Below are 26082 nucleotides of genomic sequence, written 5' to 3'. Positions count from 1 at the left end.
CCGAGGCAGGCGGGGCGGGGCGGGGTGCGCGCCGCGGGAGCGAGCCTGGCCGCCCGCCCGGCCGCGGAGACTGCCGCCTGGTGCCGAGGTAGGGGTCGGCGGGGATGGGACCTGGGGCGGGCAGCGGGAGGGGACGAACGTCTGAACATCTGTTCGCAACCTGCCGCGGGGTGGGGTGGTCGGCGAGGTCGCGTCTGCCAGGCAGCCGGTCTCGTCCATGCGGGGATCCTCCCCCTTCTGTCTGCGGGGACGGGTCTGCCGGCTGCCCCCCGGAGCTTGCTTCTGTCTGCGCCGGCGGCCGGGACCGCATCTGCGCGGGCGCCCCGCCTTGATACGGGACTGCGTCCATTCCCGGCGCACTAGCCACCGCTCCCCGGCGCCTGGGGAAGGCCGCGTCTATGCGGAGTGGGCCCAGACCGGTGCACCCACGTGTGGATCTCCGCGGAGCGCTCCTCCCACGGCCCTCCCACGAGGCTTCCTTCAAGAGCTGGAGGCGGGGGGTTGATGAATGGGACGGATGCGGCGTGTGGCTTTAGCTGCGCAGTCTTCCCCTGGCTGGGGCGGGGGGTGTCGGCGGAGGCGGGCGCTGCGGCTTCTGGGCCCCGGTAGGCACAGGACTGGTGGCTTGGAGGGTGCACACGTGCGCGGGGACCTGTGTGTGGCGTTTGGAGGCGGGTGTGCGTGTGTCACGTGGACACAGGAGTGTGCCTGTGTGTGTGAGGAGGGTGCATTACAGACGGAATGGTGTGTGAGGGCGGGTCACGCGGACATGGGCGTGCGCCTGTCAGGGGAGGGGTGTGGATGTGTGCGCGTCTTGAGGGTGTTACCGGGTGTGCAGAGTTTATGTCACAGGTCACAGGACTGTGGCTTGGTGAGTTCCCACAGGGCTGTGCATCTGCCAGGTGGGCGCGGGAGTGTGGGAGAAGCACACAGATTGTGTCCTTGAGGATCCCAGGGAAGAGGCACTGGTCTCCCCAAAGCCATGCACTCGGTCATTCAGCACACACAGACGGAGTACCCACTGTGTCCTAGGCCCACACTCTGGGGACCCTCTGCCTCGTACTTGGTCTCTCAACCCTCTGTCCCCACAGCAACCTGAAGAGTCCTTTTAAACCTCATCCAACTGAGTTACTCCCCCGCCCAAAGCCCTCTTCTGGCTTTGTAGGCCTCCTGGTCTCTGTCCACAAAGTCCCCCCCCCACCCCCCCACCCCCCCGCAAACCAATCCCTGAGTCCCAGCCAGGAAACGGCTGTCTGTTATGCGCGGTGTGAAATTCCATCCTCTCCCGCTCCCGAAATCCTACAGTGATTTCAATGAGAGCTTCCATGTCATTCACCTCCTCCAGGAAGCTTTCCCTGAGGCCAGCACACTGCACAACTGGGTCTTCTCTCCAGATGTAATTCCTGGTGCCATCAGGTGCCTCTCACCTCCACTCCCTCCACCTACATTAGCCTCCTTGCTGTTCCTCAAACAGAGCAAGCACTGTTCCACCTCATGGTGTTTGCACTTGCCGGTCCCTCTGCCTGAAGCACTCTTCCCCAGATGTCCACATTGCTTGCTGCCTTACTTCCTTCAGATGTCTGCTGAGATCCTGAATCAGAAAGGCCTTCCTGAACCATACTGTATGAGTAGAACCCCCCAGCTGATCCCCCTCACACAGCTGTTTTTTTTTCTCCATAGCACATACCGCTAGACGTCTCATATAAGTACTGGCTTTCCTGTTTGTTGCTTCTTGCCCCCACTAGAAATTAAACGACGTGAGGGCAGAGACTTTGTCCTTTTGGTTCTCTGCTTTATCTCCCGGCTTATAGCAGGTGCTCGATGAATAGTTGCTGCATGAATGAGTGAGTCTGGATTGGCGTCCCAGGAGTCTGTGTCTCTGGCTGTTCCCTAGCCTGTGAGGCCCCCGGTCTGAGGCTAGGTCTCCTGATTCTCTGCCCCCCGGATTCCAAGTTCCTGGAAGGCCAGGTCTGGGAGAACTGTGACCATATTTGCATGTTAGAAATCCTCCCTCTAGCAGCTGGTGTGGAGGATGGGGTGGGATGGGTCTGGAGGCAGGGAGACCCATGTGGTGGAAGCAATGGGAAGGGAAAGTGAAGGTCAGAGTCTGGACTTTTTAGGGGATTCAACTTAGCAAACTTCCCTAGCCAGCAGTGGGGAGATCAGAGAGGGCTCTCAGAGGAGGCGATGTCCGAGCTGTCCTCCAGGCAGCAAAGGAGAGGGAGGTGTGTTCCTGGCAGAAGGCACAGCTTGTACCAAGGCCTGGCAGCAGAACAGACTCTGCAGTTTGGGAAGCTGCAAGTAGTGTGGTACAACCGGAGTAGAGATTCCACGCGTGTGTGTGTCGGCGGGGGGCAGGCAGCAAGGATGGGCAAGACAAGATGAGGAACAAAGAGGGTCCCTGCATTTCTGGCCTGGGTCTGGGAAGAACTGGGAGGATGCGGTACCCTTCTCTGCGATGAAGACAGAGGATGAAGAGCAGGTTTGGGGGAAGATGCTGGGTTGCATTGGGACCCTGTTGGAGCTGAGCCATCCAGGAATGTGGAGGGGGAGGAGGCAGTTAGTTGGAAAGAGTTGGGCTGGAGGTGCAGACCTGGTGTGGAAGACAAGGAGGGGCAGAGGTAGAGGACAAGACTTGGAGACCGTCAACTTCCGTAAGTGGGCAAAGAAGATGTGCTGAGGGTAGCTGCACCCAGTCAGGCAGAGCCCACTTCGGGGCTTGGGGGCTCCCCGGGGATGGTGGGAGGGGGGCGTCCTCACAGCAGATGTCCTTAAGCATGACTTGGCGCCAGACACCCAGGCCTCCCCTGAGGGGACTGAGTCATCCCTGGCAGGGGCAGGAGATGTGGAGGGCACCCGTTGCCAGGGCCGTGCAGATGCTTGTCAGGAGTGTAAACATGGCTCTGGGGAGGTGGCCCAGGGATGTTAGGACCACCTTCTGTGTCTAGCCTGGGTGGCCACCACCTGCTTGTAGCTTTTCCTTCTGGCCAGTCCTCTGCTGGTCAAGGCTGCTCATCCTTTCTGCCTGGTCCTGGGGCTCACAGCAGCCGTCTGGAACTCAGAATGAAGCCTGACTGGTGTCTGATGTTACCCCAGGTGGGGCAGCTTGAACCAGCATAGATGATGACAAAGTCTGCCTGCTCTGTCTTGCTCTGGACCTTCTTTGAGGGACCCAGGGGTAGAAGGGGATCGTCTTGAGGAGGAGGCCAGGCCGAGTGGGCATCTGAAGCCAGGGGCCTGCATCCCTTGGAAGTGGCTGGACACTGAGGAGGTAGTGCACAGCCTGGGAAGAGAAGCCTGCCATCCTGGAGCCAGGGGCAGATGTAGGGTTGTACCCGGCACATTGAGGCTCCCTCTGGGTGGCTTCTAGACAAAGACACATCCCAGCCTCACATCGCTATGGTGTAAACTGCTTCTGTGTCCACAATCTCATTGGCTTCCTTCCATAACCCGGAGAGTTGGCAGGATAGTGGCCATCCGATTGATTCACATATGAGAAAACTGAGGCTCCAAGAGGCTCAATGACTTGTCCAAGGCAGCATAACCCCAATCTGGGAGCACAGGACTGGAGTAGCTTTTCCCAGTGGGGAAGGGCCTGAGTATGGTTTCTTGGCCATGGGACTAGGCTGGGCCCTGGGAGGCTCCCCATGACCATAGGAGTCCTTGTCATGCCCTGGACCTAGGTCCTAGCTTGTCTGTCCATCTTTCTGTTTGCCCACATGGCTCCTGGTTAGCTGATGAGTCAGTTTCTATAAAATGTCTACTAAGGCCTCAGCTTGGGAAGGGCCTTGAGAGACCCCCTGGGTGAGCTCCCAGATAGGCTGGCTCTGCCGGACACACAGCCCAGCCTAGCCCAGCAGACAGCCCCAGGCTGGTGGGACAGGTGACTATGGAAAGTCCAGAATTGACCTCTGGGATCAATCGCCCATCGCCCCCAGGGATTGCAGACCCTCACCCCCCATCCTGGGGCCTGTGTACACATGAGCACACTTTACACGCACCTAGACCACACTGAGGTTTTTGTCTCCACGCAGATGCGCTCATGTGTGCGGAGCCACAGCACATATAGACACACACTGTCACCCCAGGCCCACAGCCCTGCTCGCACGCATTCTGTCAGGTGTGGACACACGCCCAAACATGCACAGCCTTGGGCACCAGGCCCTGTCGCCTGGACACGCGGCAGGAACCTCGGGCCTCCCCTGGCTGCTTAGTCACCTGAATTTGATCCAGACGGGAGGGAGGGAGGGAGGGATGGAGGGCCTGACGTCAGCCCTCACAGCCGCGTTCCACCACCCGCGCATCCATCTGGGCCACAGCGTGTCCCGGGCAATGACAACAACAGCAGCACAACAACACACTTTTACGGAGCTTCCTTAGTGGCAGGCACTGTTCCGAGTCCCTTATCGGCATTCACTCTTTTACACCTCACAACTGCCTGGTGAGACCCACTATTAGCCCCATTTTGCAGATGTGGAAAACCTAAGGCACAAAGGTGAAGTCACCTGCCCCTGGGCTCACAGCCAGGAAGTGATGCAGCCTGGCAGCCTGGCTTCAGAGCCTGGGCACTAACCCAGGTAGCAGAGCCCCAGGCTGGAACAGGAAGGCTTCTGCCCTGACTTGCTGTGTGACCCCAGGCCCTTCCTTGCCCCTTGCTGGGCCCCCTATCTGAGAAAAGGGGGGAAGGGAGTTAAAGGTTAAAGGATGAGATGGCCTTTTGCTGGGATAGCAACCCCAGGGAAATCATATGCAAATTTTATGGGCCAGGATAGCCTGTGGCTTCTGCCTATGGTGGCTCTCAGTCTCTTGGTCCCTGCCTGGGGCCATAGGGCAGGAGCTCCTGACTCTGATGTTTATCCTGTGATGTGGGCTGGGAGCTGAGGCTTGTTGGGAGTCCCCTCTCTGAGGCTGCTTTTTCATCTGTCTAATGGGGACAGAGCTGTAATGATCACTATGGCAACCACTCATTTATTCAACAAATATTTATCGAGCTCTTATTATGTGCCCAGTGCTGCTGAAGAAACCAATGATTTTATGGAAACAAGGCAGACAAGAGCCCTAATCTCATGAAGCTTATATTCTGATGGGAGAAATAAGGTTTGCTGAGTGAGAGGGAGGGGTAGCAGGTGGGCCAGCTACAGAGAGGAGCCTGGCCAGGCTTGGATGGCTCCTTTTAACCTTGGCTTCCTTCTTCCTGAAAGTGGTCTGGTTTCTAAAGCCTCCTTGAAACTTCAACTCCACTCACTGCCCCCTCTAACCTCTTCCAGGGAGGCCTCCCTGATGCTCCAGCCTCACCAACTCCCTCTCACTCCTCTAGGTCCAGCCTCCATGTCTTCCTGTTGCCACTCTGGATTCTCTTTTCCCTTCCTTTCTGCATGTCAACACCAGCTCCACTACTTCCAGGCCTCCATTCACTCGACACCGTGTCAGGCACAGTGGGGACCTGGACCATGCCCTTACCTAGAATTCACCTCCAAACCTTGCTGTGAGCCTAGTGATTCTGGGAAGCTACTGCATCCACAGTACAGATGGGGGAACTTAGGCTCAGAATTGGGGAGGAGCTTGCCCAGGGCCCCATGGTAGGTTAGCAAGCAGGACTGGAGCCCAGCCCAGGCTCCTCTGTGGCTAGAGGACCCCAGCCAGCCCTGCCTCCTTGACATCTGTCAAAACAAGGGAATGGGGGAATGAGGGTTGAAACCAAGACACTACACACATGAGGCCTGTGTTCTCAAAGTCCCTGTGTGGGGACAGAGGAAGTTACCACCAGGCAGGAAGGGCAGAGAGTCAGAAGTCCATTCACTTCCTTTTTCTGAGAAGGTGCTGAGTTAGACCCAGGAGTAGGGAGGCACATTGGGCTGGGAAAGGGCCAGTGCTCAGCCTGGGGCAGATGACGTCCCAGTCTGAGTATCGGGGTTCTGCTGGGGTCAGGGTATAGCCCAGGGTCAGGACTGGAGGGCTTAAGCTCAGTTGGGTTTGAGGCTGGGGGTTGATTTGTGGCTTATACTGGGGTTACTCCTTGGCCTAGAACCCAGTTTGGGAGTCAGACTGCAATAGGACCAGGGGCGGGGGTGCTGTGAGGCTGGGCCAGGGAGAGCATCTTCCATGAGTAGATGCGACAAATATTTTGGCCACATGAACAAATTAGAAGAAAAAAATCAAGAAATAAGAGAAAAAAGGAATGACCTTTTAGTACAGTGGAGCCTTCCTTGACAGCCACTGAAGCAGTAGCCCTCTCTCCCCTATGGACCCTGCCCTAGACTGGAGGCTCTGCTGGGGCAGGGAAGGGATTAATGGGAGACTTGCCCTGTGGCCCTGGACAAGGTGAGAGGAAGTGAGAGAGGCTGGAGCCTCAGGGAAATCTTCTGGATGAAGTGAGAGGGATGGGGGCAAGGGTGGTGGTGGTGCTGGAACATCAGGGAGACCTTCCTGGAGGAGGTGGGTAGGCCTGCAGCATCACCAGTGCCTAGCTCAGCTTTCAGGTGGCAGCTCTGGAATGCTCTGCTGTCAAGGGGCGGGGCTCCTGAGTCACTGGGCTGCATGCTGAGCTGACCCTGGACTCTGTCCCTCCCAGTGCTGCTGGGCCTCCAGTCTTCTGCCTGGGTCTGTCTGTTCTGACTCCAGAATATCAGATTCTCTCTGCTTCCCTGTGAAGCCAGCATGGCAGAGTGACTGTGTCTGTTTTACAGGTGGGGATACTGAGGTCTAGAGGGCTGGCATGTAGCAGAGTCAGATGGGTTCCTTGAATTCCTTCAGTTAGCAGGGATAGACCTGAGTTTGGGTGCTGGCAACCCAGGCAGGGGGAGCAGCCAGGGCAAAGGCATGGAGGTGGGACCCACAGGGTTGTGGCTACAGTGGGAAAAGGGCCTAGATCCTATCTCCTTGCCCCGTGGCAAGCCTCTCATCCAGAAGTGAAGCCTTCTCTGCCCTCTTCTCTCAGGTTCCCAACAAGGCTACCTAGAGAATCCCCTCAACTGAGGCCATGGAGGGGGGCCCGGCCATCTGCTGCCAGGACCCTCGGGCAGAGCTGGTAGAACGGGTGGCAGCCATTGACGTGGCCCACTTGGACGAGGTGGACGGTGGCCCAGAGCCTGCCAGGAATGGTGTGGACCCTCCGCCACGGGCCAGAGCTGCCTCTGTGATCCCCGGCAGTGCTTCAAGACTCCTCCCAGCCCGGCCCAGCCTCTCAGCTAGGAAGTTCTCCCTGCAGGAGCGGCCACCGGGAAGCTGCCTAGAAGCCCAGGCTGGGCCTTATGCCACGGGGCCTGCCAGCCACATCTCGCCACGGGCCTGGAGGAGGCCCACCATCGAGTCCCACCATGTGGCCATCTCAGATGCAGAGGTTGGTGGGGTACAGCTAGGGGTTGATCATGAGCCACTCAGTATGTTCAGTGAAGACCCTTTCCTGTCCCCTTCTGTGCCACACAGCCATGTAGCCCTGGTTTGCACACCCTCAGAGCTGGGGAGCTCACTACAGTATGGCCTTTTCCTACTTAGGGGAGATCTGTCTGCGTCAAAGCCTGCCTCCTATAAGTCCTGCCATTCCTACTCTCAGCCCAGGCCTGGATATTGGTCCCTCCCTTGTCCCCTAAGAAGTCCTCTTGGAGATTTGAATGTAGATGACGTGTGTCCCCACCCACTAGTCTTCCCCAGCTTGAGCCCCTCACCTTTAATCCTGCCTCTTACAGTCTGCTCTTACTCAAACTGTCAGCATGTTTCCAGCCTCTGGGCCCCTGCCGGCCCTGTCCTTCCAACTTAGATCTGAAAGTGAACTTTGCTACTGAGCAGTCTACAGATGTCAGAGGCTAAGCTTTTTGTGCTCAGTCTTCTGTCCCCAAGGCTCCCTCATCTTTCTTGTCCCTGCACTCTAGACCTTCTCATTCAGCTGCTTCTGGAGATCCTCGCTCATGGGTTTCTCACAGATTGGTGTCTCCCAGACCCCAGCATCTAGGCAAGAATTAGTGCGTTTATCCTTCACCCCTCCTAGGGAACAAAGCACAGCCATGGCTCCACCAGCTGTGTTTTCAAACATTATCCAAGGCTTCTCATCACTTATGGTGGAGACGGCACCACCAGGTTTCCCCATGCAAACTCGAAAGGTTGGTGAGACCTGGGGGTCTGGGGATGAGGGTTTCTGGGGCTAGGATTGGGCTCTGAATAGGCCCCTGAGATGAGAGCAGTGCCGCTTCTGGATCAAGCTGTACCTGATGCTCTCCTTTTTTCTCCCCAGAACTGTGTGCAGCTGAACCAGTACAAGCTGCAGAGTGAGATTGGCAAGGTAGGACTGGGGCAGGCCAAGAGCAATAGGGACTTCAAGATCCTCTGCTTGGCACTTTTCCTCCTCCATGGGTGGGAATGTGAAACAGAGCCAGGAAGGCCCCAACCTGCATATGAGGGAAGGTTTGTCCTCTGTGGGAAGTACCCCAAAGAGGGTGGGAGATGACTTCTGATTCCTGACTCCCCAGGGCTCTTGATGGATGACAAGGAGGGACACAGGGAGGCATGGAGCTGTGTTGAGCCAGACAGGGGCAGTTACCAGGGCACAGGAGTCCCCTCCTCATCTGCCTGAAATTTATGCCCATGAGCCAGCTGGTGGTGGGGGGTGGAGGTGGGATTAAGGAGGATGGACCAGAGCTATTCAGGCTCCCCATTTTCTGAGCTAGTTCTGGGGGAGGTTGCCCTGTCTAGGTGGGACTGACCAATGCCTGTCTGCAGGGTGCCTATGGCGTGGTGAGGCTGGCCTACAATGAAAGTGAAGACAGACATTATGTGAGTGTGGGGACAGGAGGGAGGTGTTGCTTGAGCTAAGCCCTAGAAGCCTGGAGGTGGGACAGAAATTGTGCTGGGAAAATAGAAGACAGGGTTGGCTCTGAAAGGAGTGATCTCCCAGTCCCTAGGGGTATGCAAAGGGAATGAGCTTCCTGACTCTAGAGATACACAAGCAGATCCTGGATTCCTCTTGGGGGAGAGCTCCAGAAAGGCGTGTTGGGGGATTAGGGGGAAGGCCTAGACTCAGGTATGGCCACCTCCTAACCCAGCTTAATGCATACCTGGGCCACACCCTCAGTGCCAGTGACAGATGCACAGTTTGCCTTTCTGGATTTCAGTCCAGATGCAACCAGCCTGTTCTAGCCCCTCGTGGCTACATACAGTGACAATTTTGTCTCTTCCTCCTTAGGCAATGAAAGTTCTTTCCAAAAAGAAGTTACTAAAGCAGTATGGCTTTCCACGTATGTATCTGTCTGGTTCTGTCCTTGGGAGCTCCTAGCCTTAGGGGACCAAGGAGGAGGAGACCTTGGTCACCAGCTAGTTTTGGTTAGGAATAGGGGGTTGGGGGAGGGACAGCATTAGCAAAGGCCTGGAGATAGAATGTGCTTGGTGGGTTGGGACAAGACCATGTGTTGGAAGATTCTTGCTTGAGGTTGGTTGTGGGGCCATGGTAAGGCCCAGCCACCTGGAACAGGGGCTTGACTCCCCATCCTGGTCACAGGTCGCCCTCCCCCAAGAGGGTCTCAGGCTGCGCAGGGAGGACCAGCCAAGCAGCTGCTGCCCCTGGAGCGGGTGTACCAGGAGATTGCCATCCTGAAGAAGCTGGACCACGTGAATGTGGTCAAATTGATTGAGGTAGGAGGTGGCAGTGAGCAGGTGGGAACCAGCGCCTGAGTCCTGTGCTAGCAGCTTCTGTTGCTGGGGGGTGCTCAGCCCAGACCCTGGCATCCTGCCGAGAGAGCAGATGTGGCTGAGGCCTCTGAGGGCAGGGCCAGACTTGGGATGGGGCTACAGGGAGGCTTCAGGGGTCAGATCAGGCTGGTCAGGGATGTTGTCAAGTTCTCATTGAGGGTGAGGGCCTGCCCCAGATACGAGAAGCTAGCCCCTCATCACAGCCGGAGAGGAGAAGGGTTGGATGCCATGTGGTGGGCCAGATTGGGGGTCAGTGATTTCTGAGGCCCCATTTGTCCAGCACTGTACAGTTTCTACTCCATTGTCTGGGGTGGCTGCAGAGCATACTAGGGGTCGTGGGGCTGGCAAGGACAAGGAGGCCTGGGACCCCCACCCCATGCCTCCTCAAGCCCCATCGCCATGTCTGCTCCTTCTGACCAGGTCCTGGATGACCCAGCTGAGGACAATCTCTATTTGGGTGAGTGACCCAGCTCATTCCCACAGCAGCTCACCTAGGGCTAGTCTGAGGGCTCCCTGGGAACACACCAGACCTTCAGGTTGGCTCTGTGAATGCACCCTACCACCTGGGGGCAGAGGGTAAACACATGTTCTCAAGTCCTGGATTCCCTTGCCTAGCCTTGCTGAACCAGGCCCGGAATGTCCAGTTAGACTCAACAAATATTTCCAAACCTACTCTTCCTGCTCCCCAGTGATTGGCAAAACAGTGGATCAGATCCAGGCTCTGCACTCAGGTAGATGCAGGAAGAAGACTACATGGTTTCCCATATGAGATCTGGTAGCTCTGTGCCTCAGTTTCTTCACCTATAAAACAGGGATAATAATGGTATCTACCTCATAGGGTTGATGTGAGGAGTAAATGAGTTATGCAAAACTCATTAGTTATAGGCCGGCCCGTGGCTCACTCGGTAGAGTGCGGTGCTGATAACACCAAGGCCACGGGTTCGGATCCTATATAGGGATGGCCGGTTAGCTCACTGGCTGAGCATGGTGCTGACAACACCAAGCCAAGGGTTGAGATCCCCTTACCGGTCATCTTTAAAAAAAAAAAAAAAAAAAAAACTCATTCGTTATTATCCTTGTTAATATTAATGTTATTTAAGTTCTTTGTGCCTGCTTTGGGTCTAGGCTTAGAGGAGGCCTCAGGAAATGGGCAGAAGAGCTGGCTTAGGAATAAGAGGCCAGTGTTTTAGTCTCCACTCCCTGTCCCACCTGCCCATCTGCCATGACCTTTAGGAATATTTCTGCCCTACTCTGGGCCTCAGTTTCCCCCCTGCAAAAGGGGTCCATGCTGATACTGATGGTCCTAACCTGGCACCTGAAGATCCTATGAGGATCTGATGAGGCGGGTCCATAGCAGACCCTACTCTTATCCATTTACTCCCTCTGATATCCTGGGACCCCTGTCCTGTCCCTCCCTTGGGTATGCCTGCATACCTGCCCCCTCCCACCCTCCAGAACGGGAAGGGACCTGCTTTGCCAGCCTGGCTACACCTAACGTTCTTTTCTTTTCTTTTAGTGTTTGACCTCCTGAGAAAGGGGTGAGTTCCCTGTCCTGATCAGGAAGTCAGTTCTAATCCAGGCCTTCCTTTCCCTGCCTGTGTCCCCAGCCCAAGGGTCAGCTGCTCTAGGAGAAATCAGACACCTAGGCCCTGCCCTCAGGGAGCACCGGTCTGGGAGGCTGGCGTGGGTCAGTGAGACTGGAATAGTCAGGGAGGTCTCTGGAAGAGGGGGTAGGTTTTGAGTCAGGCCTTGAAGAACTGGGAAGATTTGGATGGAGAAGAGGGAGAAGAAAGTAGTGTTTTTAGCTAAAGTGTAGAGGTGGGACTCAACTATTAACCTGTATTCAGATCACAAAGGGTTCTTTCAGGTTTACAACAAGCTTGTGAATTGAATGGGTGGGACTCCATTCGCTCACATTTGTGAGAGGGAAAACAGGATCAGAGAGGGAAAGTGGCTTGCCTAAGGTCACACAGTGAGTCACTGATGTAGTCTAGGGTTCTAACACACGTCTGCCCTGTTTGACTTTTCAGGGTATTTGCAGAGTAGCTGACCTGGAGTAGTGGGCAGGGGTGTGGGTGGACTGGGACCCTCACTGCTAAGGCCTTGAATGCAGGCTGAAGCTTGTCTCTGCCTGGAGGGCTTCCTAAAGACCAATTTGGGGAGGGGGTCAAGGAGTGGTGTTCCTTTAAGACTCTGGGGCTTTCAAATGTTTTTGACCTCCATTCAAAACAAGAAATATATGTCTATAATGCTATCCATATCTGTAACTGAAACCAAAGTTTTACAAAACAGTATATATCTTTATTATATGTGATATATTCTGATATATTCTACTTCATTAGGAAAAAAGCGATTGCCACCCACTAAATAAGTTGGTTTTATGATCCTCTGTTGGGTCTGGATATAGTTTGAAAACACTGCTCTAACTGGCATCTTTGCAATTGTGCGATTATAGATAATTAAGTACTTAGAGGAAGGAATACCAAGCCAATCAGAAATTAAGATAAAGCCGATTTGAAATTATAATGATTGAAAAGGGATATTTATGCCTATGTGTGTTTTTAAATTTTCGTTATATGGGAAAAAAAGCTAATACCTTGGGTTCTAGGGACTTACGCGAGCATAGGGCTCCCGAGGCGTCCCGAGGAGTCTGAATGACCCACACCTCGTTTCCTTCACCTGCCGCCCGCCTTTTTACATCCTGATTCCGGCTGAACCCTTCCCCCTATGCTTCTCCATAGGCCGGTCATGGAAGTGCCCTGTGACGAGCCTCTCCCCGAGGAGCAAGCTCGCCTGTACCTGCGCGACGTCATCCTGGGCCTCGAGTACTGTGAGTGGGGGGTGTCTGCCCCCGGGACTGAAGCTAGGGGACTGGGGAGGTCAGAGCCCCGCCTGAGCAGGCTGGGAGCAGCTGCTGTCAGTCAGCGCTGATCTGCCAATTAGCTCCAGTGGGGGGCGGGGCAGGGGTGTGGGCGGAGCCATAGGCTTCCCTAATTGGAGGAGGTGGCGGCAGACTTCCCTGGGCATGCGCCAGGTCCGCCGCAGTGCCTGGTCCCTGCCCCCCGCCCCTTCATCTGCGCTTCGGGTGTTCTCTCTGTATCTTTGCCGAATTCTTAGCAAGCTTAGCCTCTCCGCAGGGCCTCAAGAGATGTGGGAAGGAAGGGATTTATGTCCAGTTGCTGGAGGAAGAGTCTGTCCTGGTATGGGGCCCGTGGGTGGTGGCAGGGTGGGTTCAACTGGAGGGGCCCTAAGGTGAGCTCAGAGCTTAGGAGGGAGGATGTTAGCTTAGCCTCTATCTCTGGAATTCAGGTACTCATTCACTCATTCATTTCGTTCATTCATTTCATTCATTTATGAGTACTACTAAGTACTGGCTGGGGGCACAGAGATGACCAAGACCAAACCCTCACATCGAGGATCTCACAGCCTAGCAGGAGGGTCAGGAACTTAGGCAGGAAGGTAATACAGTGTGTGATACATGTCAAGGCTGGGGAGGCACAGGGGCTGTTGGAGCTTTGGGGGACCTGGGGAGGCTTCCTGGAAGAGGTCATTTGTGACCAGGGTCCTGAAGGCTGGATAGGAGTGCATTGGCCAGGTTTTGGGGGATGGGAGTGGGAGAGAGTATGCCAGACAGAGGCAGAGAGGGGAGTAGGACATGTACTATTTGAGGATGGTGAGAACTGTGATCTGGCTGATGCATCCACTGGGTGGTCGGGGTGATTAGTGAAACACGATACGGGAAACACTGTTCAGGCCATACTATAAGGGCTGGGAATGCCTCCATGGAGGACTTTCATGACTTCATCCTCTCAGCATTGTGAGGAACAGAGGGCTTTGAGAAGGGGAGGGGCGTGATGGGATTTGCATCCTAGGAAGCTCTGTCTGATAGCTGTGTGGTGGCTGGGTATGAGGTGAGAGATGGCCAGCTAGCCAGGGAGGAGGCTGTTTCTACAGGCTATGTGACAGATGGTGAGGCCTGGATTAGGGCAGCAGCAGTAGGGAGGGGATGTGAAGGAGGTGGGGTGGCCAGCACAGGGTGACTGACAGGTCTGGGGAGAGGAGGGCCCCCAGATTCCTAGGGTTCTGACATGGTTTGGGGACTAGGGATGCTTCGTGTCTCTAAAACCTTAGCTTAGTTTGTTGGGAGCATATTCTCTCCCTGGGGGAACAGGGTGGAGGCCCAGCTGAGGTTTGACCTGTAGTGACCGGAGCAGGACTGTCTTTATCCTGCTTGAGCCTCTTCAGTGTCCTCAGATTACACATGGGAAAAGTGAGGCACACAGAGGGGAGGACTGTGCAGATAGTCCCTAGCAAGGGCCTAGAGGCATGGGATGGGAAGGAGATATTTTGCTCTCGGTATGGTCAGTGGCGGGTGCAATCCTGTACCATCTTGGCTCCACCTCCTTCCTGTTCTAGGCCCTTTTCCCCAGCTGAAGGCCTGTTGTCTGCCGTCCCCTCCCTTCCCCTCCCCTCCCTGCCCCTTCAAACAAGCTGATCTCATCTGGGTAAAAGCCTTGTCAAGACCCAGCTAATCACAGTGAAGGGCTTCCCTGGAGCAGGCTGATTAGTGCCAGGGGCTGGGCGGGTGGGTGGAAGGAGGCACTGGGGTGCTGAAGACCTGCCTTGTGATTCTGGCCCCAAGTGCCCTGAGAGGCTCTGTGGTCAGGGAGGCCCGGCCCTTGTCCTTGTAGGTGGGGGCAAGGGCAGCCATGCAGGTAATGAGAAGCAGTCAGATCTGGAATATATTTTAGAAGTTGAGCTCACAGGACTTACTGATGGATAGAAGGAGGAATTGAGGATGATCCCAAGGTTTTTGGCAACTGGTAACATGCCTTTAACTGAATGGGAAGGACTGGGGGAGAAGCAGGGCCTTTCTGTTTTGTTTTATTTGTTTTTGTTGGTGGGGGTTGCAGGTAGGGAAATCAAGTTCTGAATTAGACATGTTATTGCAATATATTGAGATATATATTGACATATGGTATATATATTGATATCTATCTATCTATCTATTGAGATGTCTATTGAATATCCATATGGATAAAGAGCCTGGAGTTCAGAGGAGAGGCTAAGGGATTGAGATAAGAATTCGAGACCACTTTCCATAGTCAGTTATACAGCCCCTGAGACTCTGTGCTCTGAGTGTGTCAAATGCCTCGTGTGTGCCTGGCACACAGTAGACAACAAATAAAAGGCTGTTGATTTTGTAGTTATTGCTGTGTGGCACTCACTGCCTCTGCCCCAGCCTTCCTCTCCTCCTCTCCCTTCCCGTCTCTTCCCCCTTTCTATCTTCCCTCCTCTCCAACATCCTGGATCTGTTGGTCCAGAGGAAGGTGTTCGCTGAGGAGGGAGCCCACAAGTGGATGGCTGTGGGGTGGGATCAGTGCCTTCTCTTGCTTGGGACATCTCTGGTCCTTTCTGGCAGTGCTGGACCCAGGAAGCAGGGCATGCTCCCCGCCTCCTGAGCCCTTTCTGATCTGGCTTTACCCTATTGGAGATGGCTGACCCTCAACACAGCCATGTTCATCCTGGTAGTTCCAAGACCTGGAGTGCCCTTCCTTTCTGAAACCCCATCAGCCCGGATCCCTAGGGCTGAGACAGTGCCTCTGTAGGGTACCATAGTCCCCACTATCCAACCCTCAGCCCCAAGAGCAGGGACATCTTTGATCAAGCTGGGTGGGGATGGAACTGGGGAAAGGTTTTGATGGGCTTTGGGCCTGCAGACAGCACTCCCATGGGAGGGGCAGAGACAGCCTATGGAGAGCCCCCCTCCCCCAATTTCCTCTGACCTCCCCCCTCAGCAACAGGTGCCTTATTGTCATGGAGAGAGCACTGGACTTAGAATCCAAACAACCCTAAGATTCCAATCCTGGCTCTGCTGCTAACAGCGTGGGCTGAGCCTCAGTGTTGTCACCTGCACAGTAGAGCAGATGGCCATGATGTCCTCCAGGGTCCTCACAAGATGAAAATGTGCATGGGCTGGGATACCCCAGCCAGCTTCCAGGTGGGGGGTCCTGGGCAGCTGTCCCCAGGCCAGCACTTGAGCTGCCTCTCTCTGCAGTGCACTTCCAGAAGATCATCCACAGGGACATCAAACCATCCAACCTGCTCCTGGGGGACGATGGGCATGTGAAGATCGCCGACTTCGGCGTCAGCAACCAGTTTGAAGGGAATGACGCTCAGCTGTCCAGCACCGCTGGGACCCCAGCGTTCATGGCCCCTGAGGCTATTTCTGATTCTGGCCAGAGCTTCAGTGGAAAGGTGACTCCCAGGGCCTGGGCTAGGTCGAGGTTCAGATGGAGGGACAGAACAGCTTGCAGCGGTGGCTCAGTTTCCAATCTGAGGGTGCCAGGGTCCTCATGTCTAGGGAGTGACATATTTGCCTCTTCCTCAGAGCCTGACGAACTCCCAACTTTGGCCTCCTCTCATTTTCTAGTATAATGGCCCCAAATCTCCCCTGTAGATATTTACTGCCAGTTGCTCTGTGCTGGGTTCTGGGCTGGGCTGTGGAACAGGCAGAGCCAATACAGGCCTGCTCCCTGCCCTTCTAGATGGAGAAAAGGGCAGGAGAGCTCATGTTTAGGGGGGAGTCAGAGGCTCCTCTCAGATCTTGGATATGACAGGGTTTGAAGTGGACCTTAAAGAACAGGGAGGATTTGAGCAGTAGGTGATGCCCAGAGGGTGTGCAGAGAACTGAAAGGCATGGGGTGGGTGGCAGAATTTGGGGGGCCTGGAAGTTTGGGCTTTCCTCCAAGTGCCAGAGGCAGTAGGCTAAGCTTTCTGATGAAGGGGTTACTGCAGTCCAGCGTGTCCCCCAGGGCACATGCCTGCTCTGACCGGGCAGTGCTGACCGCCCCACCGCACCCTGCTGACGAGGCGATGCTTGAGAGGCATTTGGACATGGGTGTGGGTGTGGAGCTCTAGGAAGAGTTCAGGGATGGAGATACAGATTTTTTTTTTTCTTTTTTAATTTTGATATGGGCTGTCTGGTTAGCTCAGTTGGTTAGAGTGCACTTTATAATACCAAGGTCAAGAGTTTGGATCCCTATACTGGCCAGCTGCCAAAAGGGAAAAAAAAATTCTTTTTTGATATAATTTTAAATTTTCAGAAAAGTTGTAAGCCCAGGGGGACTGTCTGGGAGTTGTACGAACAGTACAAAGAAATCCCACATTTTTTGGGCCGAGCCCGTGGCTCACTCGGGAGAGTGTGGCGCTGGGAGCGCCGAGGCTGCGGGTTCGGATCCCATATAGGGATGGCCGGTTTGCTCACTGGGTGAGCGTGGTGCTGACAACACCAAGTCAAGGGTTAAGATCCCCTTACCGGTCATCTTTTTAAAAAAAAAAAAAAAAAAGAAATCCCACATTTTTTTTTACCCAGAGTCACTAATTATCAATTTTTCTCTCCCATTTGCTTTTTCCCATCATCTTGTCCTCTATTTATATGTATTCATATTACACTTTCCTGAGCCATTCGATAGTGAAGTTGGAGAGATTATTCCCCTTTATCATGAAATGCTTCAGTGGATATTTCCTAAGAACAAGGACATCCTCTTACATAACCTCAGTACAATAATCAAAATCAGGAAATGTGTCATCGATAAGACTGTTATATAATCTACAGAACTTATTCAAATGTTGTCAGTTGTCCTGATACTGTCCTCTATAGCTTTTCCTTTTTCTGATCCAGGATCCAATCCAGGGTCACTTGCCACATTCACCTGTCATGTCTCTTTGGTGTCTTTTAATCTGGAATAGTTCCTCAGCCTTTCTTTGTTTTTCCTGGCCTTGATATTTTTGAAGACAACAAGCCTGGTATTTTGCAGAATGTTGTCAGTTTGCTTGTGTCTGGTGTCCCCTGATTGGATTTGCATGATTCATCTGTGGCAGAAATCTGTAGGTAGAGACGGAGAATCACTCGCATGAGAAAGTGGATACTGGTGCTTGGGAGCCCTGAGGAATTGTAGCAATGGCATGGGAACACGGGCATGCACAGGGCTGCGGTGTGAGTGGGGCAGCTTCACAGGAAGGAAGGAAGGAAGAAGGTGTCAGGAGGAAGGTGGACAGTGGCTTCTCCCATAGGTTATTAGGAGAAAGGATGATCCCTGAAGTCAGAGCTAGTTTAGTGAGTATAAGTTCAACATATGCCATTGTTCCTAGGGTGAATCTGTGTCTTGGGGACAGCAGCTGTAACTCTGTGGATAAAAGAGTTTTGAGTTGGAAATGTATCTGGTTTGGGCCTATCCCAGGGGAGACTCAGCACCCCTGGAGGGTGAGGACCCTGTTCTGGTCATCCTTGTGTCCCCAGTGCTCAGCACAGGGCCCAGCATGGAGCACACACTCTGGGCATATTTGTTGAGTGCATACATGACTGAGGAAAGAGGTTCCCTGCAGGCCCTCTCCCACAGCCCACTGGAGCTGGGTGGGCAGGGGTGGTGGTGCCTGTTGGGAGACTGATGTGAACATGTTTCTTTCCAGGCCTTGGACGTGTGGGCCACTGGGGTCACACTGTACTGCTTTGTCTATGGGAAGGTGAGTGCTGGGTGGGCTAGCAGAGCTGTGGCAGGCTGGGCCCCATGAGCCAGGCATGGGTGACGCTTGCAGGCCCTTCCTGCATGTCCTTAAGTGGTTTTTGAAAGATCCCACCTGGCTCAGAGAAGGCTGAGGGAGAAGAGGCTTTTTCTTTTTTTCTCTTTTCCCCTTGGGAAAGATTCATGGGAAGGAGTCTGGGGACAGCAGACATACAAGGGGAGGTGTAGATGGTGTTACCACCTCTCCAGCCAGAGTGCTCGCTGTCCCTCGATGCCATTCATTCATTTGTTCAAGTGCACATTCACTTAGTTGTTCATTCATTCAACAAATTGTCCTTCATTCCTACTCTGGGTCAGGCTGGACTTGGGGCACATCCAACACAGACATGACCGAGATCCCAGCCTACAGGTGCTTCTACTCCAGTGACCGCACTGAGTCCCAAACTCCAGGACCTGGGAGTGGAGTCCTTGCTGCAGGTGGCTGTAGCCTTGTAGTTCCTTCAGTGACTCATTTGTTCAGTCAGTGTTTGTTGAGCACCTGCTATATGCCAGGCCCTGAACAAGTTAGATGAGGTCCTTCCCATTACTGGCAAGCCCAACAAGGGATGGGGGCCTGTCCCCCAGCATGGGTTGAATCTCGGCCCTGGGCCTCCATCCTTTGTCTGCCTCTTCACCCTGCAGTGCCCGTTCATTGATGATTATATCCTGGCCCTGCACAGGAAGATCAAGAATGAGCCTGTGGTGTTTCCTGAGGAGTGAGTTGTCCACTCTGGGGACCAAGGGGGCTACTGTCCACTCCTGGGAAGGGGCATCTGAGTTTTAGCAGAGCTTTTGCCGTTTGAGGGCCCCACCTCAGCCTGCACATCTGGAGGTGGGGGTGCTGTTCCCTGGGAGGGTCCCCTGGGCAGATGGAGGGGTGGAACCAGGGAGAGGAGGGTCTCCAAAATGTCAGGGTCAGATCTCATTGTACAGATGGGAACTCTGAGGCACTGACTCGGCAGGGATGACCCCAGGTCCCACATTCACAGGCCTTCACTGCAGGCCTGCTTGGGGTCAGCAGCACCAGCCCCACACAGCCCCTGGACTCAAGGGCCACTTCCACTTTCCCCACATGGGGTGGGGAGAGCTTCAAAATGCCAGCGTGCTTCCCATTTCACAGATGGAAAGGTGGAGGCTCTGGAGGAGAGTAATCTGTCGGGCTGGACTGGAAGCCACTCTCTCCTCCCCATGCATCTCATTATGACTGAAGTCTCTGAGCCCAGGGGGACTGTCTGGGAGGCCTCTCTGCTTATCCATGGTTCTTCTGTTATGGTTTTGGCTGCCGTGGCCACTGGCCTGAGCTGCCTGGCTCCTCATTTTTCAAGGCCCTCCTACCATCTTCTCAAATGCCTGGGGCAGGTCAGAGACTGAAATGGGAGTTGACCTCAATGACTCTTGCTCTCTTGTGCCCAAGCCCTGTTGAGTCCACCTCTCACTTATCTCTGGGCTCCATTGCCATCTACACCCTCTGCCTAGTTCAGCCTCAGCCCTCCCCTCCCCCCTAGTCTCCCTGCTGTGGGCCTCCCCAAGGGCCAGCTGACACAATCAGGCCAGGACCACCCTGATAAAGCACAACAAATCTGACCATATCTCCCGCTTATAGCTTATCCGAGGCTTCCCAAAGCCAGCAGGAGAGAGGCTACGCCCTGACTCTGGCACTGAAGGACCTCTGGGTTCTGCTACCTACTCATCGGCCAGCACATCTCTCCCTTCCCCCTGAGCACCAGCCAACTGGATTCCGTCCGTTTCCTTTTCATCCTTTAGTTTCCTGCCTCTGTGCCTTTCCTCCTACTGTATTCTCTGCCAGAGATATCTTTCTCCCCAGCCCAGGAGTTTTAAAAACAATTGAGCATCTAGGACAACAGAGGAAACCAGAGTCAACAGTCCCAAGAATGGGTTTCTCTTCCCCAGTCTTGATAGATGGGCTCCCCGAGAACGTTGGTAGCAAAGAAGCCTGGAGTTTGGGTAAAGACAGTCCAGGCTGCCACGGGGCTGACGGTGCTACTTCCCTCCCCTGAGTCTCCCATCTCTGTCCACTTGTCTGTGCACCACCCTGCTAACCTCTCTGGGCCTCAGTTTCCTCCTCTGTCGAATGAGAGAGGATCTTTCTTGGCCACCTCCCAGGTGGAGGAAAGGATAAGATGGCGAGCAGGAGTGAAGGTCCCTGGTGTCCCGTCAGTGATGCTTCTCTCATTATCCTCACCATCTCTACCACCCAGGGGGGTGTCCAGCACCCATGTAACTCTGTTGGTATTTGGGGCCTCTGCCCTGGAGGGAAACCACTTTACCTCCTACTCAGGAAAGGACATCCCTGTACTTGTTCTGAAACTCTCTTCTGGCCTGGTACCTTAGGGGTGCCCCTCCTGCTTTCTGGAACTGGGTCTTTCTGTCTGAGGAATGGGGGTTGGGTGTGTCTCTGGGCAGGAAGGGGCCCTCATCAACCGTCTCATCCTCATCTCCTTCCTCCCTCTCTTTAGGCCAGTGGTCAGCGAGGAGCTTAAGGATCTGATTCTGAAAATGCTAGACAAGAATCCCGAAATGAGAATTGGGGTGCCAGACATCAAGGTGGGGGAGCTAGAGGTCTTGGGCTGGGCTGGGCCACAGAAAGCAGGCCTCAGTTTCCCCTTCTGGAGAAACTGACGCTGAGAAGTATGTCTCAGGTTTTGACATATATATTGGGTTTGGGTTTTGGGTTTGTGGGTTTTGGACCACCTCAAGGTGATTACTGGTGGAATGCCCAGGATCCTTTGCTGATTGTCTGTCTGCCTGTGGCTGTGACCCATCCTTACCCTCCTGGCCTCCACAGTTGCACCCCTGGGTGACCAAGAATGGGGAGGAGCCCCTTCCCTCGGAAGAGGAGCACTGCAGCGTGGTGGAGGTGACCGAGGAGGAGGTGAAGAACTCGGTCAAGCTCATTCCCAGCTGGACCACGGTGGTAAGAGGGGCAGGGTGGAAGGCTCCCTCATCCTGGGAGGGCCTCAGGAGGGCGCATCCACTGCCCAAGACTTGTTCTGTGCTGGGCCCTCTCGGGGGACAGAGGGCTGCCTGGTCAGCCAGCCGAGATACTGGGCCACTCTTCTGCTGGAAGCCCGTGGAAAAAGAGGTCCCATGGGAGGGAGAGCTGGAGTTTGTGTGTATGTGGGCAGGGTGTGGAGCTGTCCTTGGTGTGGGGTAGGGACAAAGGCAGAGAGCCAGGGTGCGGCAGCTGCACCACACCCAGCCGCCCTCCCTGCTCCTGAGCATCTCCCCAGGCCTCAGCAGCTTCCTTTCTGCACTGCCCGGCATGTACTCTCCTCCACGCCGTCCTTCCCACCAGAGCTAGAAGGTGTCTCCTGATGGCACTTTCAGCCCTGGCCCTCCCCGTGCTCCCAGCCTGGCATTGCAGACCCTCTGTGGTCTGGTCCCAGCCCCTCTCCTTGCTCTCCATGCACCAGTTACACCGGGCACCTTGTCACTCTGGGAATTCTCCCCCAGCCATTGCCCCTCTGTGCTCTTGCCTGTGCTGTTGTGCTGTTTCCTGTGCTGATTGCAACGGGACCCTCAGCAGAGACGCCCAGCAGCTGCCTCTCAGGGAGTGGGAACGGAGGCCAAGTGTGAGCTACTGGTATGTCTGGGAGCCTGGGGCCTGTGTTCCTCATGTTGATGTGTCTCCCCAGATCCTGGTTAAGTCCATGCTGAGAAAGCGTTCCTTTGGGAACCCCTTTGAGCCCCAAGCGCGGAGGGAAGAGCGATCCATGTCTGCTCCAGGAAACTTAATGATGTAAGTACCAGTGGGCTGAGGCATGCAGGGCACTCCCTGGGCTCAGGCAGGGGGAACTGAGGTGCATGCCCCGACTTTCACTGTTGCTGGCTGTGCAGGCTGAGCCTGGAGCCTGGGGACGTGGCCAGGTCTCAGAGTAAGGGCCCATTTGTACCTGCCCTGAAGGTTGGTTGGGGCTAGAAAGGACCTTCCTGGCCAGCCTTTGTTTCTCTCCAGCAAGGCCTGGTTCAAGTTCAGGGTGAGAGAGCCCAGCACCCCTCACCCACACACTTCCAGGGCTGAGAAGCTCACTCGGTCCCCCATGGGACAGCAAGACCCCTCCTCATGGAAGCTTGATGTTATCACACTCTCCCACTGGGTCCCGCTTCTGCCCTCTGGGGTGTTGGTTCTGCAGCTCCCTAAGCCCTTGGCAGCCTGGCAGAGGTGTGCAGACAGGCCTCACGTCCGCTTCTTGCAGAAGGCTGGCTCGTCTGTGGAGGGAGGGGCATGTCTGCTGACTCTCCCTGGCTCTGGGGGAGTGTTAGCGCATTCCTGAGTGGCCCAGGCTGCCTGCGGCCATCACTGAGGCTGTGTGCCCAGCAGTGCTCTGTGGGTGCTTTTCCAGAGAGTGAGCATGACAGGCTGGCTGACTGACTGGCCAGGGGAGAGGAACCCCTGTTTACTGAAGTCTCCCTACTGCGAGCCATGCCTGTGGGTTCACCACCTCCTAGTGCACCTCGTGGCCTGCTTTGTGGTGAAGGCGGGCTCCCCAGTGAGGGGAGTGCCAGACGCTGTCCAGGCACCCCAGCCTCTCAGGGAGGAGTAATTTCACTGTGCCTGTCCAGGGGCCCAGATGCTGGTTTTGTGTGAGGCCTCCCTCTTGTAAGTGGGCTCTTCAGAAGTGTTGGGTCCTCTCATAGTGGACCGGAGAGTGCCTGATCCCTGCCAGAGGTTGCCTGCAGTCAGGGATGTCCACATGATGAGGGAGGTGTGGGGCCTGGGAGAGGCCTGGCGGTCCGAGCTGCGGTTTTGCCATCTCTTTAGTGAGGGGTTGAGGTTGAGGGAGGAGGTTCCGTGAGCTCATTTAGGTCAGTAGGCCCCGGTGCTGGGGTTGCACTTAGTGTTGGGGGATCATATATAATTTGACATCTAAATAGGGTCACTTTTGAGAGTGAAAGGGGAAGCTATTAATTATGCCAGGACAATAGGCAGAATCAGGACTGCCCAAGCAAACCTGGACATTGGGTCACGCTAGCTCAGTGCCTGTGGCCTAGCGCTCCCTAGTGGTGGGACAAGCCAGTCACAGGCTAAAGACATCTGGCACCTAGTTTGAGCCCAGCAAACTGCTGTTGAGAAGGTTGGGCTTCATGCTTTCCAGTATAAAATTCTATAATTCTGTGACCCAAGTTTAATTTCGATTTTTTTTTTTTTGGAGGCTAGCCAGTAGAGGGATCCAAACCTGTGACCTTGGTGTTAGCAGCACCACACTCTCCCAAGTAAGCTAACCCGCCAGCCTCGAGGTTTAATTTTGAAAGCAGATTTTACCTCATCATTGCGTCCCAACATTTGTCCTTGGTAGACTCTGTTTTTTACACTTTGGGATAATTGTTGAAACTCTGTAGCAGAGTTAAAAGGGATTGGTCCTTTTTTAAGATATCAAAACCCATTCATTGGTTATTTTTGAAAGAGGTCTTGCAGGGAAAATCAGATAAAGGAATTTGTTGAATATGTAACAGAATCCCAGGATTGACAGGTAGACTCTTCCCAGTAAACAAGGGAAATGAAATGCAAAAGGGAAGCCCCTTTACCCAGGTCTGCTGGGGGACTGGTTGAGGTCAACACAGAAGGCCAGCTGGGTCAGATCGTGAGAGGCTCTGGAAGCCAGGCTGGGGAGTTTAGACTTCATTTTAGGGCAATGGGGAGCCACAGAAGGTTTGTGGACTGAGGCTTGGGGCAGGGAGACCAGCCAGGAGCATGATATAGGGGGGCCTGATGGAGGCTAAGTTGGGGAAGTGTGGGGGGGGTTTTGAGAGATTGTGGGATTCAGATATCTGCATGAGTGTGTGTGAGTGTCCCCCGAGTGCATGTTCTGACCCCTTAGGTCCCTCTGCCCCTGGTGTCCCCTGAACAGGAAAGAAGGGTGTGGCGAAGGGGGCAAGAGTCTGGAGCTTCCCGGCGTCCAGGAAGACGAGGCTGCATCCTGAGCCCCTGCATGCGCCCAGGGCCACCCGGCAGCACACTCATCCGTGCCAGAGGTCCACCGCCCTCATGCGACAGCTGCCCTGCGGGTAGGGAGTTGGGCTGTGCAGCCCCTCTCCTGGCTCCCCTCCCCCCTCGTGCTGCATGACCTCCACGCACGCACGTCCAGGGACAGGATTGGAATGTGTGTTGTCTGGGGTTTTGGGGGCAGGGCTCCCACAAGGCTTTCCTTCTCATCCTGGCTGTCCTTGGCCTCACCCATCCTGTGGGAAAACCAGGTGCCCATGGAGCCTCAGAAACCCCACGTGGTGTTGGCAAGGCCCAGGGCAGGAGACAGGAAACCAAGATGGCAGGTGGAGGCCTGGCTTAGTGCAACGGCAGAGGTCTCCCCAAAGACCTGCTGGGGGCTGGGCACATGGAGGGGAGGACCCTGCCCACCTTGGGGTGGTGGTGCCAGAGCTCTTGTCTACTCAGGATGCTGGAATAGAGACTCTGACCCCTCAGTGTATTCCTGGGCCCCACTGGGGAGAGGGCTAGTATTGGAGAATTCAGATTCCTTTTTTGTTGTCTTTTACTTTTGTTTTTAACCTGGGTGGTGGGGGGAGAAGCCCTGCTTGGGAACATCTAACGAGCTTTCCTATAGCTTTGGGTGGTTTCCAGCACAACCCACCATTATTTGGCAGCCAAATGGACTGGGCTGACCTTCCTGGATTGTGTTTTGCATTTGAGACCATCCAGAAAATGGGTTGAACCGAATCAAGCTCTGAGCAAAGGCCTGAATCAGGAGCACCACACCTTCCCTGCCAACTTCCCTCCCTCTCTCCCTGGCTCCCCAGAGCCAAGGCTGCAGAGGACATGCCAGTAGCCAACACCAACCAATGGCCATGGACATGCAATGCTATGGCCTTGCACATGCTGAAATAACTGGAATCCAATCTCTTATCCTACACTGGCCTACCCATCTGACCCTGAAAGCTGCCCTCACATGCCTACGATGGAGGGCAAACTGTCCGTATTGGAGGCATTGCTGGACACAGAACCCTGGAGGAGTGGGCACACTGGCAGGAGGCCTCTTTGCCAACTTCCTCCCCCTAGGACAGTCAACAGTCAGCCTGTTCAGAGCAGGAGTGCTGGAGTATGTGTAGATATGGCCCCTCTGGAGCAGACTCATCTTCTATCTGGGATCAGTGTCTGGCTGGCTGGCTTGGTGTTTATTGACCAAACGCTCATAGAGGTTGACCCCCAAGGGTAAATAATGCAGGACTCAGACACCACCCCTGAAAACAGAGCCAGACAAGGGATTTTAGCCATCTTTGTGGGTTCCATATTGCAGGAGAAGCCTTGTTTAGAGAAGGAGAGGGGCCCTCGTCCCGCTACATCTTCGCGCCTTGGGTGTACGTGGCGCCTCTGTGCACACACGCATGTGCGTGCCCATCTGCTGCATACAGCACGCCTGCATGTCTCGCGCTGTACATGCATCTGTAATATAGTTTCTATGTCTGTTTAAGGCTGGCAGTGGAATGTGGCCTGTTGTTAATGGGTCCACATTTCTCCCTGGCTCCTCTGCACTAAGGCAGTGTGACCCAGGGCTTAAAAAATAATTCGGTACTTTTCTTAAGAACACTTTTATAGAGTCATTGGGAGGCCAGTTAAAAGCTAATCACTGAGCAAAGAGTTTTTCTTGAGTGTCTGGTTTCAGGGGGCTACATTGACTGGACCCACCCTTGGGAAGCTCAGAGGTGGGCCCAGCTTCGTTGCCCGTGTCAGAGCCCAGATGGGGCGTTCACCCCACCACTGAGGGTTTTGGTTGGCATTGTTGTTTTTGAATGTAGCACAAGTGATGAACAGACTCCATGAGTGTTTTAAAAATTAACTTCCCAGGAAGTGAGTTAAAAACAATAA

The 26082-nt window shown here is 54.6% G+C and overlaps 1 protein-coding gene across 1 annotated transcript; it reads left to right on the top strand.

The window, feature by feature from the left end:
* On the top strand, positions 1-26082 carry CAMKK1 (calcium/calmodulin dependent protein kinase kinase 1). Its single transcript, XM_063109481.1, has 16 exons — positions 1-88; positions 6938-7339; positions 8228-8275; positions 8713-8766; positions 9176-9227; positions 9488-9621; positions 10099-10135; positions 11195-11216; positions 12420-12508; positions 15737-15936; positions 18151-18204; positions 18885-18958; positions 20720-20807; positions 21049-21177; positions 21899-22002; positions 24113-26082. Exons 2-16 carry the CDS (start codon positions 6980-6982, stop codon positions 24183-24185), a joined length of 1518 nt encoding a protein of 505 aa, XP_062965551.1. The 5' UTR covers positions 1-88; positions 6938-6979; the 3' UTR covers positions 24186-26082.

The sequence above is a fragment of the Cynocephalus volans genome, chromosome 10, assembly GCF_027409185.1.
Source record: "Cynocephalus volans isolate mCynVol1 chromosome 10, mCynVol1.pri, whole genome shotgun sequence".
Lineage (NCBI taxonomy): Eukaryota > Metazoa > Chordata > Mammalia > Dermoptera > Cynocephalidae > Cynocephalus > Cynocephalus volans.
This window is presented reverse-complemented; position numbering and strand designations above follow the sequence as displayed.

Bases quoted from the DNA above. Each gene is read 5' to 3' on its own strand.
- CAMKK1 (XM_063109481.1), top strand. From the start codon at position 6,980: ATGGAGGGGGGCCCGGCCATCTGCTGCCAGGACCCTCGGGCAGAGCTG. The intron at 7,340-8,227 runs GTTGGTGGGGTA...TTTTCTCCCCAG, and splicing joins TGGCCATCTCAGATGCAGAG to AACTGTGTGCAGCTGAACCA. The intron at 22,003-24,112 runs GTAAGTACCAGT...TCCCCTGAACAG, and splicing joins GCTCCAGGAAACTTAATGAT to GAAAGAAGGGTGTGGCGAAG.